This window comes from Musca vetustissima, unplaced genomic scaffold (genome assembly GCF_032173495.1).
Source record: "Musca vetustissima isolate MV318-11 ecotype Yass unplaced genomic scaffold, APGP_CSIRO_Mvet_v1 utg156337, whole genome shotgun sequence".
NCBI lineage: Eukaryota > Metazoa > Arthropoda > Insecta > Diptera > Muscidae > Musca > Musca vetustissima.
This window is the reverse complement of record NW_026887350.1, coordinates 1-18,705: the sequence shown is the minus strand read 5'-3', so window position 1 is coordinate 18,705 and position 18,705 is coordinate 1. Positions and strand designations below refer to the sequence as shown.

General features: G+C 34.4%; 1 protein-coding gene across 1 annotated transcript; it reads left to right on the top strand.

Annotated features, from left to right (window-relative positions):
• Positions 1-318: 318 nt before the first annotated feature.
• LOC133334926 (uncharacterized) lies at positions 319-5,208 on the top strand. The gene is made up of 2 exons (XM_061543238.1): positions 319-363; positions 4,681-5,208. Exons 1-2 carry the CDS (start codon positions 319-321, stop codon positions 5,206-5,208), a joined length of 573 nt encoding a protein of 190 aa, XP_061399222.1.
• The last annotated feature ends 13,497 nt before the right edge of the window (positions 5,209-18,705 follow it).

Sequence of the window (18,705 nt, the reverse complement as noted above, 5' to 3'; positions counted from 1 at the left end):
TGGGGACTATATAAAAACTATTTCCAATTTTCAAAACCAAACATTCTATGGATAGTCTTATAAACTGTGATTTAAATATGGATTTCGCAATAACCAACTATCCAGTAAATATAAAAATAACCACAACCATATCTATTTTGTGAAGTTTTGCGTATATAAAAATAAAAATAAGATTATCCATAAATTTACCGTAACTATTGATCCATCCTCATTTCGTGAGTTTCAAAGACCAAATCAGCATAGTCACGAGGTTTTAAGTGGAATTTATAAGCTTTAAGACACAATTCATTAGATATACTAGAATGAAATTGTAATGAAATGTTGGAGGGCTGTGAAATACTCATTTTTGAAATGCTCAAGTGGGTGGGTTCCCAATATCGATTTCACACAAATTAATAAAGTTGCGGATCTATGAAATTTATTTTTTTCCTTTTGGAAAATTCCATATTTTGAGAAACCGAGAAAATTTCTCCTTACTTGTAAAGGGAATAATTAACTGACATTTCTTTTTTTGTAATTATCTCTTTGAGCCCCGAATTTTTCTTCTAACCATAGAAGTATTGTCAAGGCACAGATTTAATGTAACTATCCTAAGTAGGATTTCAACAGAATTTGGCTATATCCTTGCATTCGTGTGATAAAGTGCAATCTTTCTGAAAAAGAAAAGACCAATATTGAAAAGCGCAACACTTGGCAAAATATTTGTTTCTTTTTTATAATAATCTAAAATAAAACCAGTGAGCGGAGCAGTATAGTCGTACGGGGCCGACCATATTATACCCTACACAACTTCCACGAAAATGTAACTCTCTGTGGTTCTATATTCTGAGCTTGGCTTGAACGCTCTTGATCTTACTAATATTCAGTACAGCGCTTCTAATTACATGTCCAGATTCCCTTCACCATGGGTTGTGTTGTGATCGACCCGAAAAAAAACACAAAACTAAAAAAAAATGTTCGGTCCACTTCATCCCAATATTATTATCAGATCATCATCTAAAATTATAGGCGTTATCCTTTACCATACATGGATCCTTATGGAAAATTTCAAAGCGATCAGCTCTATATTTTCGCCCTCTAGTGTGATAATGGTTTACTAAATAATATATAAATAGGTAAGCAACTGTAAATATGTAAGTGTAACTCCCACATCCGAGTACATACGACAATATGATCGGTATAAATTTAAAAGTCAACTACTCCTCTTGGATATACTGTCAACTTTTCGGGTCTATGTCCTTCAGAATACAAATTTTGTCGTTTTTCACACAAAAGTCAGGGTCCATTTGACCCCCTAATATTGATCGATCTTTAACAAAATAGGCATACTTATTCTTTCGCCCGATCCCCATCTACATGTAAAAAATTGCGATGTTTGGGCCATAATTACGGCCTCTGGAGCGACCAGAAAAAAGACAGCCTCGTAAACACGTTTCATAACTCATTTCTCATTGGACCTAGTTTCGATATTTTGAAGGTTTTAGCCGCATTCTCTGGGTTCTTCTAGGATGAAACATATTTATGATACATAGGTATTTTTCATATGGTACCTAACTTAGCCACATAAAGATAAGGTTCCCATTTACATTTTCGTACGATTTATTGTAAATTATGCTTTAAAGACTGCACGTTTGTTCTCAGTGTACACAAAATTTACAATACTAACACTTCTTATAAGAAACCCCTTGATATTCAAATCGAGGTTCTATATGAATAATAAAATAATAATTTTTGTATAATTTAAAATACGAAATGTGTTGCACTCAAACGATCCTACTTCTGTGAACCGATTTCCATGCTTATTTTTATCTTAAATAATTATTTAAGTGTGTCAATATAGATGGGATTGACTGTAGAATACCTATAAAAATACGCTTGCTTGCGAATGACTGTGACGTTTGTATATATGGATTTTTTTGAATATGCTAATTCTTTTGAATGTTTAATGATTTATGTGTACAGGTTTGTCGATGATGTCTTACTATAAATGTGATCAAATATATTTATAATAATGAGAGGCATGTGGTCACTAGGTACTTATTTTAATGTAAGCATTCGGGGAATTCTCTTTAATGTTTTTTGGACGTTACCGAAAGAAATGTGAAGTGTATATTAAATTTGTCAATCCGTTTGCAAAGCCTCGAAATATTCACCAGAGACCATATTAAGTGTCGGTCAATATTATTTTTTATCACAATAATGCTATGTGTAGACATGCCTGTTCGCCAATTTAAAGATGTGCAATTTTGAACATCGACTGTTACAAACCCTAAGATGTTTGGTATTGAAAATGTGATAACTCGGTCTACTTTTTATGTAAACCAGAATGTTTGGGATTTTCAATCGAATTGGATATTTAGGATTTCTTTGATTGTTAAATCTTTCTACATAAAATGTACCATATTGATAACTTCTAAATTTTGTATGTTATGAATGGAGTATTCGATTTGGAACAACAAATACACAATTTAAAACGAATAGTCATTCCTGTGTGGTCTAAACCCAGCATACCTTTATATTTATACTAACCATATATTCCCTACAATTTCTGTCAAGATTAGTGTATACTACACTCGATATGACATAGGCTGAGGGTATATATTTGTCGGCAACACTGACTGACACCTTTTTACATGTTTTATACTCTACACAACTCAAGAGTTAGTATGTCCATCCATCTGTCCATTAGAATTTGTAAACACAATACAGGCCTCAGTCATGGGCCAATCGTCGTTAAATTCTGCATGTAGGTCCGGATCTGACCAAAGAAGACGCTCTAAGGCCACAATTATGACCAGAATATCACACAGTCTTATGCGGAGGAAGGTATCTGACTAGGGAACGAGCATGTCTATTTATATGTTAATTGATCAATATTTAGCGTGTTAAATGGACTCAGCCTTATGTAAAAAAAACGGAAAATTTTACATTATCCCAGAGTAGTGTTTGACCGTTTCAGTGATAGCAATTATATTGGTATATGCACTCGAATGTGGGAGCTATAGGTTTACTCTACCAAATGTCCAATATTAGGATATACACTTAAGCCTAAGTGGCTTGATGTGCGGAAGAAATTTAGAAGAAGTCATCATTGGATTTGATTGTTTTTTTCTGTTCTGTTCCTTTGTGAAGTTCTTCAGTTTTTTTTATTCACATCCCCTAAGATTGGTTATTTCACGAAAGGTGGCATTTCCTAAGAATTGGGTTAGGAAGCCTGAGAAGGCTGGGTAGTGGCACAGGAAATATTCTCACGTTTCGCTGTCATCTCCACACGCTCTACAAATGTTGTGTATGTGTGCATGCAGGCTGTTATGCCCTGTCCCCTCGTTATTATAAAGAATTTTGTGGGTCAATGTTGCCCATTACCTCATTTCTAGACGCTTTACACCAAATGGTTTGACATTATTTACATATATTGTAGGTCGAGCGGTTGCACTTCTAGCGAGTATATTTGCTATCTCGTTTCCTGCTATTCCGATGTGACTCGGTACGAGACAATGTCGCGAGAAATTATTTGTGGCTTTTATACAGTCTAATAAAGTTTTAGCTTCGGAATATAGATCTGCAGAAAATTAGAGTTCCGTGGTAGTTGTGTGAGGTATCATATGGTCGACCCGTCCGACATTTTTTTTTCATTTTTGTTCACTTTGTTTTTGGTTTTTTTTCGAAAAGGTTAACAGATGTCACTCGATTTATTATTATTGGTAGGAATATGCATTTGTACAATTTATTGTTGTTGCCCAACATATATTAACATTAGATTAATAGAGTATATTTGAATTGTTTGATAAGCAGCAGCAATTGGATTTTCCAAGAATTATTCAAATTATAATAAATATGTTTTTTTTAAAACAAGATCAAGAATCGAATAAAAAACAACAACTACGATACTAATAGGAAACCAACTATCCATCAAAAATAACAAAATTTCACACGTTTTGTTTTTAGTTAGGCAGACAAACTAGTCCGTGCTTAGTGATTCATAAATGTTTTGTTTTGATCACCAACATAACGCCATGGCTATCTATGGACTACGTGTTGTTAATCAGTGGCTGGAGCATCATCTAGTTTAAGCCACTGTTAGAAAACCAGTTTTTTGTTGTTGCCAATAAAACATAAGTTTATTCTAAAGTCAATAATAGCGGCAGTGTGATGCGTAAATCATCGAAGTCATCTAGATTGAGATTTGACCAAAACTTGGGAAATCCCAATACATTGCAAGTTCATTTTCAAGTTGAGGGTCATAGAAGACATTGACACGAGCTGAGAAGATGATAACAATAGTAAATGTTTAGTTTTGGCAATTTAATATTTTCAAAGTTCTGTTTTGATTCTTGTTCTAGTAATGCGAAACAAATAAAGCGTATTGTTGCAATTTCCGCAAAATATTAAATTCTCAAATTTAGCAGAAATGAAAATAAACATATGTTTTAGTCTTTCGAGGGAAAATAATTTGTGTGGGTGTAGGAGTAGAACAAAATTAAAGAATTGTTTTAGTATAAAAACTAATATTCTTCGTAAGATTGGGACATTAAAACTCAAAACATAACAGCGATTAAAAGAGTTCGGCAAAACGTTTAAGACAATATACAAAATCTTTAAAAAATGTTTTCAAAGGTATGTTGAACAAAAATTTGATGTTTTTGATATTTCTTAACAATGTTTATCCTAATTTTTTAGTGTTTGAAACTATTCATTGTGGCTCTTTGTGTCAGCTCAGCATTTGGCCAACTTCCAGGTCAGAGGCCGGGTGGTTTATTAGGTGGCCTACTGGGTGGCGGTAACAATGGTGGACTTTTTGGCAATATCTTAGGTGGTGGTAACAACAACAATGGCGGTGGTGGCGGCCTCTTTGGTGGGTTAATAAGTAACATTTTGGGTGGTGGCAATCGTAACCCTGCTGGACCGGCACAACCTCCAGTTGCAGCCCCACAACCACCAGTTGGTGCTCCTGTGCCACATCCACCAATTGCAGCCCCAGCACCACATAATCATGGTTATCCTGCATATGGCGGTTACCCAAGTGTTGGTCTTCCCAATACAGGTTACCAAACTGGAGGTTACCCTGGTGGTTATCCAAGTGCGGGTTATCCTAGTTCTGGTTATCACGGTACAGGTTATCCAGGTGCTGGTTATCACAGTGGAGGTTACCCAAGTAGCGGTTATCCCAGTGCCGGTTATGGTCAGTTTGGTGGTTATTATGGTTAAAAACCAGAATACTGTTATTCTCTTTTTGTTGAAAAGTATTAAACATATAAACATGTTTGTTACTAGTTTTTAATCAACCTCATTTTGTTATATTGTTACTCACATATTTTCTTTATATTTCACATTGACAAAATAAATAAAAATACTATAATTCAGTAGTTATATTTTATTTAAATCGTAGTAAATCGATCCGCAGGATCGAGGTCATTGTCTGGGGGCGAGGTGGGGGTGTATGAAAAACCCAGAAGGAAAAATCCACAATATGTCAAAATGCGTTCATGACATGTCGTTGTGCATGTCCACCATGAAGTGGAATATATATTAAATTGATCACTCTGTCCGCAATACCTCGAAATATATTCTTTATCGGAATATATCGTACTAATTAGTTTAAATAGAATTTCGAAATACTCATACAGTCGAATTCGTTTATAACCATATATCGATTATAAGGACGTATCAAAAAGTCCCGAAAAAGTTATAATTTTCATCCTGAGGAATTAAACGCTTTTTTATTTTTCCAATTTTAATCACCGGTTACGAAGCATGGCGCTCGCGTATGAGTCCAAATGTGGCGACTTTTTTGCTTTAGCAACGTAGGACATCCTATTCTTATAGGTGCACCACAATTTCTTAACCTGAAGACATACTTAAATTCGAAAAACGAAAGTCAAAACAAACACTTCGCGGTTAAAATCTGCAAAATACCTATAATGGGTTGAGTCCCTCTTCGTTATAAGTGAACTATTTCAAATGGTCAATACATCGAAAAACTTCTGAATACAAAATATTTTCAGCCTAAGAGAATTACACTTCGTTGGGGGAAATTTGGCTACACATTCCAAAATACTGAAAATTGACCGGATACCTTTATGTGGTGTGGAATCATATCGAACATTTTCGACAGAAATATTTTTCAAGCCAAAATTCAACCATTTCGGTAAACAAATTCGGTTAAAACTACTTAAAATCGGGCTAGACATTGACGTGGACGGTATGTTAAAACTTGGACCTATATAGACTATTTTTCATAAAAATGTGTTTCACCCTACATGAACCGAGTGTGCCATATTACAGCCACTTTGCGACTAAAACCTTGAAAATACCGAAAATGGCTCATCTCCTTTTTATATGGGGCTATGTCAAAAGATCTACAATCGAAAATATTCTGGAAAGACGTTTTTACCCTATGTGAATACGGGATGCCAAATTATGGCCACTTCGGTGGGGGGAATTTGGCTAGAACTTGTTAAATAACGAAAATGGGCCGGAAAACTTAATGTAGGGGAACTTACATTAGAATCAATTCGGCATAAAGCTCCAAAATACCGAAAAATTGGGGATCGTCATGTCTCGACCAGCTGAGCCGATCTGTGTCGGTCCGTCTGTCCGTTATAATTTTTAAACACGATACAGGCCACAGTTATGGTCACGAAATTTTGCATGTAAAATGGGTTCTGGCCAAAGAAGGCCCTTATTGTTTTTGGTAATGTTACGTTAATATTTAGGGGATGAAATGGACCAACAACTTATTTTTATCTTTTTTTTCTGGTCGCTCCAGAGGCCACAATTATGACCCGAACATCACGAGCGGGTCTAGTGGACCTCGATTTTTGTGTAAACTGACAAAATTTGTTTCTTATGGTTTACTGTATTCTATGGCGTACCTTTACTCCTGAAGGACATAGACCCGAGAATTTGATAATATATCCAAGAGGAGGTCAACCTTTAAATTAATCGTAAATATTTAAAGGTGTCTATGTGTTATGATACTGTTTAGTATTACTATCACCTCACTAGAGGGCGGACATGTCGTGTTGATCGATTTGAAATTTTGCATGAGGTTCTGGTTAATGTCAAGGACGACACCTATAATTTTCGGTGATTTTTATGGGGTGAAATGAACCGATAACTTTATTTTTGTCAGATTTTTAGTCGCTCTATGCATATGGCTTGCATATATGATATATTTTACGAGGTGGAAGGGATCTGACCAAATACTTATATGATGATCGGTCAATATTCCGAGGGTCAAATCAACTAATCGGAAATATTGACCGCACATCGGGGAAACAAGATTTGGAAAATTGCCATGAATTAAAAATGGAGCTGTTGAGTGCAAATTTCGCGAAATTTTGCCCTGGCTCAGAATATATATCTGCCTGATGTTCTAATTCTTGATATAAATACAAAATTAGCCAGTCCGCTAGTTTTCATCCCGTCTGTCAGTTAAAATCGTAATATTTTAGAATGAGCTTTGAAAATTTGCACAGTTATTGATACGACTCCTTGAATGTTTGATATAGCCCTCATATAACGGTTGCTTCCAAATGTCGATATTATTTTTTCCTTCCTCAACCGATATTACGCCATTCAACAGATTTGTCTCTACATGTTTATTTTCAGGTTATCGTTGGATGTTAAATCTTTCCACTTTCCAAATTTTGGTATTATTGGGAGTTTATGAAAATCGTTCTACTAAATTGACTGTAATTATACCCTTCACCACACTGTGGTACAGGGTATTATGTCTTTGTGCATATAATCGAGATAGACCCATGGTTCCTTTTGAGAATATGCATAGAATCACTTTCTGAGTCGATTTATGCATGTCCGCTCCGTCCATGTATTTTTGTTAACAAAGTACAGGTCGCATTTATGATCCGATTTTGAAATTTGGCACAGGTCACTTAATTGGCCCAAGGACGAAACCTATTGAAATTGGAGAAAATCGGTCCACGTTTAGGCATAGCTCCCATATAAGGGTACCCCAAAATTTTCGGTATTTTGAGGTTCTTGAGCGCGTTTTTAACTGAATTCGCTGAAATTTGGTACTTTGAGTTCTTATTGGGTAGCAAATCTCTCTACCAAAAATTATAAATAAAGGCCAATTTTTTCGGATAGCCCCCATATAAGGGTACCCCCAAATTTTCGGTATTTTGGGGGTTTTGATAGCATTTTTCGACCGAATTTGCTGAAATTTGGTACTTTGTGTTCTCATTGGGTAGCAAATCTCCCCACCAAAAATTAAAAATAAATGTCAATTTTTTCGGATAGCCCCCATATAAGGGTACCCCCAATTTTCGGTATTTTCGGGTTCTTCTTCAACCTGAATTCGCTGAAATTTTGGTGTACATTGGGTTCTTATTGGGTACCAAATTACTCCACTAAAAATTATAAATATAGGTCTAGTTTTTATGGTAGTCCCCATATAACGGTACCCCAATTTTTTGGTATTTTGGGGGTTCTGATCGTATTTTTCAACCAAATTGACTGTAATTTAGTACGTCGAGTTCTTATATTTAGCACATATCTACACTATAAATATTGGTCATTTTTTCTGGTAGCCCCCAGGTTTTGAGGTCCTTGAACCAATTTTTTTTTTTCTGGCACAGGATATTATGTTTTTGTGCATATGTTTGTAACAGACAGAAGGAAACGAGACTGACACATACGACTTCTGTTAGGATTCATTTGTTGAATATACTCAAAGTGGTGAAGGGTATCATATAGTCGGCCCGTCCGACTTTACTACTTTCCTTACTGGTTTTATATATTGAATTATTTTGGGGTTTGAAAACCTTCCTACCAAAAATATCAATATGGTGCAACATTTCCGGGTGTAACTCCCATAATTTTGTAATTTCAACCGATGTGTCTCTAAATCAAAACTTCAAATCTTCCTTCGAAAACATTTAATATCTGTCTACGTTTTGATATATCACCCAAATAATGGTGTATTTCCAAGGTTTGGTATTTGGTAAATATTATAAATATTTTTCAAATAGAATTGGCTGTAGAAGTATATGGGCAATATTAATAATTTTTTAACATATCTGAAGCCGAGGCTTACTCCTTTATAACTAAGGAATTATTAAAGTATATAAGACAATTTTAATAGTTTTGAATTAATTGATTAGTGATTGCAAACTTTTCATAAAGTTGACCTCCAAAGTTTATTTACAATAATCAAATCTGAATTTATTTGCTAATATAAATACACAGTCCATTTGAAAGTTTTAAATTACAATTCAAATATTTTCTATATATAATATGATAGGGTTATTTTTATACATAAAATTAAAAAAAAAATATTCCTTTCAATTCACTCACCTATTGGGTACAGCCTTAACACGATCATCAACTAGTTCCCATGATGTAATTTTTATTGGCCATGCAATTTGACCGAAACTCTCCTTAACCAATGCCTCCCAGGCTGAAAATGAAGTTGGTGTTGTGGTCGAATTAGTTGCAGACGAATTGTTTGATGAACTGTCGACAGTTTGTAGCCGCTCGGAACGTTGTAGTCGGCCTTTTTTGCGATGCAAAGGGGCGGTAAATGTCTGCACCAATGGTTGTAGTGGTGGTGTATGTGGACTTGTGGCTGCTGAAGGTGATGGTGTTCGCACCAAAGGACAGCGAGTTGTAGCTGCTGTGGCAGCTGCCGCCACATAATCGTCCTGCAATAATTTTTCATCATTTTCCATTTTATCGTTCGTTGTATTGGCTATGCGATTGCAGCTGTGTAAGTTTGGATGAGTGACAGCCAGCTGTGGTTTTGGTGGCGTGTGTCCAGTTTCAGTAGGTGAATATGGTGGCTGGCAAACCACCTTGCAAATCCTTTACTTGGCACAAACTTGGCTTTAATATTTTTTTAAGTTTATTTCATTTCATTACAAACGGATTGCAGCACTTTTGTACTTAAGCCACGAGAGTTTTCAAACCCAAGAAAACGCACCAACTAATAAAGTCTTTTAATTAAAGTTCTCTATGCTAATGGTGGTGGCATAAACTTTTCAAAATGTTTTCTTTTATAAGATTCCACTAGGCGTTGTGTTGTTGTTCTTGCTGCTCTTGGCTTTGTGACTTTGCTAATTAAGAAGTTAACATGTTTTGCTTAGCATTGAGTGAAATTAATGTTGTCTACATTTTGCACTTTCCTCGGCTGCATTTTAAAAGTTGCAAATTTAATTTCTGTCCCGTTGTAGGATATTATTTCCTGTTTAAATGTCGTTTTTTTCATTTCAAAGGAACCTAGAAAGAAATAAAGTTTGTAAATATTTATAAAAGTTTTATAAAAAGGTGATTTCAGTAGAACTTATTGTAAACTAAAAAGAGAGGTTACTATTATTTCAGGAAATTGGATTTTTATATGTTTATATTTAACCCTCTTTAATGAATCTTTATTGTCAATTCCTTACGGGGATGAAGGTACATGTTCAAACAAATGAGATCCGGATCAGACTACGGCAAATGTTATTAACGTCTTTGGCTTATCCGAATCCGTCAGTTCTTCATAAACTCAAATGTATACGAGATTAATTACTGAGCATATATACAAGATTTTTGGAGCACGACATATGCTTGTCCACTTTCCTGCCTGTTAAAATCACTGTAGATATCAAAATATTTAATATAGAGGTTTCAAAATTTGCACTTCCTGGTATTCCTGTTTCGTGGAGGGAGATAAACATAGTTTCACCGAATTGGCGCCATTTTTTAATTTTATCTTGCCAATTATCCATCCGAAGCTGTAATTTTGCATTTCGGGCTCTTGAAGGTTGAAAACCATTTTTACAGACTGGGTTAAAAGGGATTTCGGTTTCAAGGTGTTATAAATAACCCCCTGGGAGAATATCACAACCAATCCATTTAGCCATGTCCTTCGTCTTTCATTCCGTCCTTCAGTTAAAATCGCAATATTTAAGATTGAGTTTTGAAATTTTGCACATATATTGCAATAGCTGTCGCTTCCACATTTCGATACTGTTTAGGATTGTCGGCCGTTTTTCAACCTCTACTTTGACATTTTTAGATTATTGTGTGTTAAATCTTTCCACTTTTAAAATGTCGGTTTTTTGAGGAGTTTGGGCAAGTCTTTCCACTAAATTGGCTGTAATTTTATATTTTGAAAATCTCCTTAACAAATATGTTAATATGAATAAATTTTTGCTTAGCTGTATTTCCCATAATTTAGTATATTGGGGAGAAGAGTAAACAAAGAGAAAATGAGGTAAAGTAGAGGGAAATATGGAAATAGTATTGCATGTGGGATGGGTTCTGGCCAATGAAGATCCCAGAAACGTTATTTTTGTCTGTTTTACTGGTCGCCCTAGAGGCCACAATTATGGTCCGAACACCACAAAATTTTACACGGAGAAGGGAACCTGGCCAAGGAATAAGTATGGCTTATTTCATTTGAAAAATTCCAAAATTTGAATTTTTTTTGAATATTTATTTACTCCTAAAGAACATGGACCGGAGAAGTTGACAGTATATCCAAGAGGAGGTCAACTTCCAATTATATTGTTGTCAGATGTCGTCAAATTCTCATATGCTTTAGTATTGCCATTACCACACTAAATGGCGGAAATATCGCGCTGATCGCTATAAACTTTTACATGAAGGTCTTATTATCATGAAGGACGACCCCTATATTTCGGTTATGATCAGATAATATTAATGGGATGAAATTGGCCGAAAACTTAATCTTTAGGTGTTTTCAAGTCGCTTTATATGTCACAATTAAAAACCGAACATCACAACACACCACACGGAAAGGGGGGTCTGGTCAAATTATTTGAAGGGATGTTTCGATAATGATAGGTCAAAAATTAGTGGGTCAAATCACCCCGGAAAACAAGTTTCGGAAAATATGCCAGGATAAGGAAGAGGAGGTCAAGAGGGTTCAAATATCGCGAAATATTGCCCAGGCGCAGAATATACATCCGCAAAAAGTTAGAGTTCCGTGGTAGCTGTGTAGGGTATCATATCGTGGTCTCCATCCGACTATATTGCCCGCTCAATGGCTTCAAAACTTCTATTTTAGGGCTCATATAAAGTTCTGCGTAAACTGTATTGTCATCATCAGTTGTTGCAGCATGTTGTTTTGTATAGGAAAGGGAAGTAATATCCATGCATTAGGCGTATATCCTTGGCCTGTAAGTTGTTGTAAATTTACTAAAGCCATTATTAAGAAAGATAATGCAAGGGATTGCATTTTACTGAAGTACCCGGAGGAATAGTTTTTGATTTGAATATTTTTAAAAACAATACGATATGATAGATATCCGAAATCCGATATCCGATTTTCTTTTTAAAATTTTAAATTATGAAATACAAACATATTTTATACTAAAAAACCAGTGAGCGGAGCAGTATAGTCGGACGGGGCCGACCATACGATATCATACACAACTACCACGGAACTCAAATGTTTATTCCGAGCCTGGGCAATATTTAGTGATATTGGCATCCTCTTGCCCGATTAGAGGTAAACAGCACCTCTTCCTCACACTGACAATATTACGAGTATTTAGTACAGCTATTGTCCAGATTCCCTTCACCGTGGGTGGTGTTGTGATGTTCGGCTTTCATTTTTGGTCTATATATCGACTCGAAAATAACACAATATATTTAGCTTTCGGTCTACTTCATTCTAAAATTATTATCTAATCATCACCGAAAATTATAGGCGCTGTTCTTGACCATATGGAACATTTCAAAGCGATCAGCGCTATAGTTCCGCACTCTAGAGTGATAATGAGTTACTAAATAATATACGGATACGGAGATACCTGTAAATATTTAGGTGTAACTCCCACACCCGAGCACATACAACAATATAATTGGTATTAATTTAGAGGTCAACCACTCCTCTTGGATATAATATCAACTTCTCGGGTATATGTCCTTCAGGGGTAAATATATACGCCATAGAATACAAATTTTGTCATTTTTCACACAAAACTCAGGGTCCATTTGACCCGCTAAATATTGACCAATCTTTATCAAAACAGGCAAGCTTATTTTTTGGCCGGATTCCCTTCTCCATGCAAAATTTCACGATGTTCGGGCCATTATTGCGGCCTCTGGAGCGATCAGAAAAACCGACAAAAATTTAGTATTTGGTCCATTTCATCCCCTAAATATTAACCGATCTTTCCCAAAAACAATAGGGGTCTTCATTGGCCAGAAACCATCCTATATGCAAAATTTCGTGAAGATTGGTCCATAACTGTGGCCTGTATCGTGTTTACAAATTATAATGGACAGACGGACGGACGGACACACATGTCTAGATCGACTCAGCTAGTCGAGATATGAGATACTTAATGGTGGGTCTAGGACCAATATTTCGCGGCGTTACAAACTTTTGGGGCTGCACAAAGCTATAATACCCTGACAACATAGTTGTGTAGGGTATAATAACAACAATAAAAACGAGAATAATATTCAAGTTGAGATTTAAATGAATAAAATTGTATTTATCAAGGGGTTTCCTAAACTAAAAGTGAAAATTTTGGAATATTATTGTTAGCATAACGACGTTTTTACGCCTTAAAACATAATAATTATAAATACACATTTTCCACCCGCATCTTACATCAACTGATTGTTGACAACAACACCCTTATTATTCAACAACGTAATAGGAAACTTGTGACATTCTGCGGAGAAAAACAGGAAATGTATAATAATCGAAATAGCATGTAAACAGAAACATTAGTGTTTCCTTGTATTCAATACCATGAAATAATTCTTATGTTTAACTTAGCTATTCGTTCAATTTCATTTTGAATTAAAAGTTTTCTCCCCTTCCAATTTATTGACAGATTGCCACAGTTCACTGTTTTCTTTTTTGTTCCTACAGGGAGTCTGCAGACGAAATATAAAAGTATAAGAAAGTAACAAAAATAATATTTTTTATATAAAAACATTATTATGTTGTTTTTTCTTCTAATTAGGGTTATAGGTCTAATTAGAAAAAATATGTATTTCTAGCTGTTTTAGCAAAAAAGTTTTTCTTTTTCGATAATTTTACAACTTTCATGTATTTTTTTTTCTTCAGGATTTCCCTTATGATTGATGATAAGGGTTGACAGCAACATTTGCTACACAAGAAATTCGTTTTAATATGGGTATACATATTTATATGTATGTAAACATAATTAAGTTTACAAAATGAAAGGGGATTATACAACACAAAACAAAATAAAATAAAGAAATCAAATGAAATAAATCTCTGCGATTGTGTTCCATATGAATAACTTTTAATTAAATATTTTAAAGCAGAGCGCAATTTTAGTATTTATTGCAATAGGTTTTATTTAAACCATAACCTTGGGATGTTACATTTCGTAGGGGATTGAGGATTTGTTTAAATTAATATATAATAAAATATACACATTAATGGATTTCCATCATGTCATGGAAAATATTAAAGCAAAACTATTCCATGGAAATACATTTTCTCTATCAAATCAATTTATAACTAAAATAAATGTGTTTGTTTCTATAATATAGACCACTTTATAGATGTGTTTTGTTTTATCCTTTTTTTCTACTCTCCCCAACAAAGTTGTAGTGTATATTAAACTTGCAATACCTCCAATTGTGAGATTTTATAAAGTATATATTCTTGATCAGAATAAAATTCAACGACAATGTAGCACTAATACTTCCAGAATATTTGGTATTAAAAATGCGACATATCCACTCCACTTTGAAGGGTATTATAATCGGTATTTTGGGCACGTTTTTTAACCGAATCGGCTCTAGTTCATAATTTTGATTCTCAGGATAGTTTCCATATAATAGTATCTATTCGGTATTTTAGGCTTTCAGGTAGGTATTTGAATATGGGAGCTGCTGAGTTCTCCCTGGGTAGAAAATCTTTCTAATATTGGTCAACTTTTTAGGTTACCCTCATATAACAGTAAAAATAACGCATTGATCATGCGTATAAAATCCTGAAAATCCTGCAGTTTAGAGTGAAAAGTTATATGTCTTGGGTTATCATTATATGAGGGGCGATTTTCGCCTAATTGAGGACCGATATAGCTTAATTTCGAACCTAACATTTTAGTTTCGTATAACAATAACTTCCTTCACGCTAAAAATTCCGAAAAGGGGAGGTATCATATGGGGGCAAGGTCCAAATACTTGCGGAAAAATCCGTTTACATTTTACAATTTACTCACATCATACAAGGAATAGAGGAACTTCTACAGGTACTCAATCAGAATGAGTAAGAGATTTTCAGACACATGGGTCCTTTTGAGAATATGTATATAATCTCTTTTTGAGTTATGACTTATGAGTCCATGTTATATTGTAAACAAAGTTAGGTCGCATTTATTATCCGAATTGGGTGAACATTGGCAGAGCTCATTTATTGGGAAATTGGGAAAAATCAGTTTAGATTTAGATATAGCTCCCAAATATATTTTCGTCCGACTTAATGTAAATGGTACATTTAAGTCTCTATATATTTTTCGATTTGCACGAAATTTGGGATAGCGCACTGAATTAAGACTAGAATTATGTATACTATGTTTCGTAAAAATCGGTTCAGACTTAGATATATCTCATATATATATATATATATATATTTGTCCGATTTCATGTAAATGGTGCAGCAAAGTCCCTATATATATTTCGATCCCCATGAATTTTAGCAAAGCGTGCTAAAAAGTCTAGAATGATGTGTGTTAAGTTTCCTGAAAATCGGTCCAGATTTAAATATAGCACCCATAAATATTTTCGTAGATTTTATGTAAATGGTGCAAATAGTCCCTATCTTTCGATATATATACGAAATTTTGCATAGCGTACTACATTGATGTGCGTTAAGTTTCATGAAAATCGGTTCAGATTTAGATATACCTAAATGGTGAACCGAAGTTCTATATTTCTGTCGATTCGAATGAAATTTGGCATATCGTACTGAATTAAGTCTAGAATGTTGTGTGTTAAGTTACGTGAAAATCGGTTCAGATTTAGACGTAGCTCCGATATATGTTTTCTTCCGATTTTAGGTAAATGGTGGAACAAACTCCTAATAAATTTGTTCCATTGTACGCAATTGACTCCAAATCTACACTAACGAACATAGGATGTAGAATAGATACGTATGAATTGATGTTAGTCGGTTCACATGTAAATAAAAATCAATTTCAAGTTTCAATTTAATGTCAATGTTCCTTCGAAACGGCGACGTCTGTTAGGATATATATATGTAAAATATACCCAAAGTGGTGAAGGGTATCATATAGTCGGTCCAGTGAAACTTTACTATTTTCCTTACTGGTTTTACTTTAAAGTAGAAAAGTAAACTTTGAAGGTTAATATCTCGAAAAGTTTGCAACGACAGATTAGTAAATTCAAATCTATTCAGGTTTTTCATATACTTTAATACTTCCCGAGTTATAAAGAGGTGAACTTCGGCCATAAAATTTTAGGGGTTTCCGATGTATACTTCAATATGTTGTGAACGGAATGACAGATTTAATATACACTCCACATTATGAAAATATGAATAGAAAGACATAAAAGTCGAATGTGGCTGCCTATATGATATCTACTCTCCTCATTCGGAATAGCAACATTGATTGCTCTTGGCAAAGTTTTATGCCAATGAGACAAACGTTATTTTTTCACTTTATATATGGATGCTCAATCTAAATCTGCTGCTCAAAGTTTCCTCCCAATCGAACAAACATTGAGCATTTATTTTACAATTTGCATGAAATCAGGCGAAAATGTACTACATGTCAATCTATCCCCAATTTAATACGCTGTGCAATATTTCGTCCGTATCACCTTTTCAATAATTTTTGTCATTGGCCAAATGGCATTTATACTTTTCAAATTGTGTCTATAAAGTTTTAGTCACAATTACGTCTCAGATGGTTCATTCCTTGATTTCAATTTTTTATGACTTGCTCCAGGGCCTAAATAGGAGTCGGTTTGTCCGCAGTATATCCACAGAAAAAAATCTAACGGTGTGACTTACACTATCTTGTTTTCCAAACTTTAGGCCGAAAACGCCAAAAAATCTACAGACCGATAACTTAAAAAAAACTTACATTTTTTCAACTGAAAATGGGGAAAATTTGGAATTTATAGCCGATATATTGTTGTAACAGCCAAACTGCTCAGCTCAAAATTTAATCGTGTTAATAAAGTCCTAGGTTTTCTATCACTAAACAAGTTATTTAGTACTATGTAGTAGTCTAATCCCGTTAAATTTTTTTATTTCAGATGTTCCAGTCCGTACCTTCTTTTTATTATCGTAAGTATATTTTCCCATAATATAACAAGTGATAACGACGCTACACGTGATCCTATTTTGAACTATTTCCTGCAAGAGCACAATATTTTTCCAGAATGACAAACAACTTTTCAAATACCTAAAATAATTTACGCTTAATTTTTTTTAAAATTACAGCCAGCTTCTATAGGACAAATTGATAGGACTATTTATCAAATTATGGGCCTTCATTGGCAATAATTACAATTACAGAGACTATGACCGATATTTAATAATTTACAGAAAAGTTGTGTATGCTCTGAAACTCGGAAAGGACTAATTGGTTGTAAAATGCGGTCAGAATCATATATGAATGATATTTAAAAATTAACATTACAATGGATCAATTTAATGGATTGAAGAGTTTGCTAGGAATACTTAAATTTCCATATTTCAATCCATAAAAATACCTCCTTCAATTAATTTTAAAACAAGTTTTACATAAGCCTTCTAATATCACTTTAAATTGTATGTTCCGAACAAATTTTAACCAAATTTGTATGCAGAGCGCACACACTCCTACTTTTTGTGTACTTCACAGCAACTACTACCATTTTCTACTTCAAGTTCATATTTCTTACTTTGAAAAAGTACTTCAAGAGATGTTGGCTTCAGGATAATTCTTTTTTCACACAAACCATTCATACCTAAATACAAACATACGAGTCGATCTTTGTGCAGTCCATAGCGATTCGTATTTCATTCATCATTTTACTTTGAAATTTTTGTTCAAGAACTGCAAACTTCAATTGCACACCAACATCCAGCAGAGCGACTACAACAGAACTGCAAAGAGTTGAGTGCAAAAATATGCTGCCAGACATTTTTTTCCGCCGCCTCAGTCTCAGTCAAGTGCAACAATAGAATCTTCATGAAAACAGAAAGACCGAATGAAAGAAAGCATGCCATTGACATATATACGGAAAATAAAACAAGAACAGCAACGTTCTTGAAATGCATTGTAATTAATTCACCTGTGTTAAGAGTACCATCATGGTCATGGAAAACGGGTAACATCATTTCATTTTGTTACAAGTAAAAAGAAAAAAGGAAGAAATACCTTTCAGGAATATGATGAACATCGAGGGCGCGAAGAAAAATGATAAGACCTTGAAAAGAGCACCAAACAAACTGTTAACAGTAACGGCGACGACCTTGTTAGGCATCATTATTTCTTTTTTTTACAAAAAACTGAAAATTTCAATACGATATTTACACAATGCAGAAGGAGGAGAAGAAAAATAAACAAAATGTAAAGGCAAAACGGAAAGCTTTTCTTATTTGTTTACACAATTTCATCAAATTTATGACTTTAAGATTTCATGGAAATCGATAGAGACTCAGTTTTCGAAAAAAACGAAACATGGTAAAACACATGTAAAATATAGTAGTAAAAGCTGAAG

Coding starts and splice junctions, on each gene's coding strand:
- LOC133334926 (XM_061543238.1), top strand. CDS start 319: ATGTTGGAGGGCTGTGAAATACTCATTTTTGAAATGCTCAAGTGG. Junction 364..4,680: donor TTTTTGAAATGCTCAAGTGG/GTGGGTTCCCAA, acceptor CTAATTTTTTAG/TGTTTGAAACTATTCATTGT.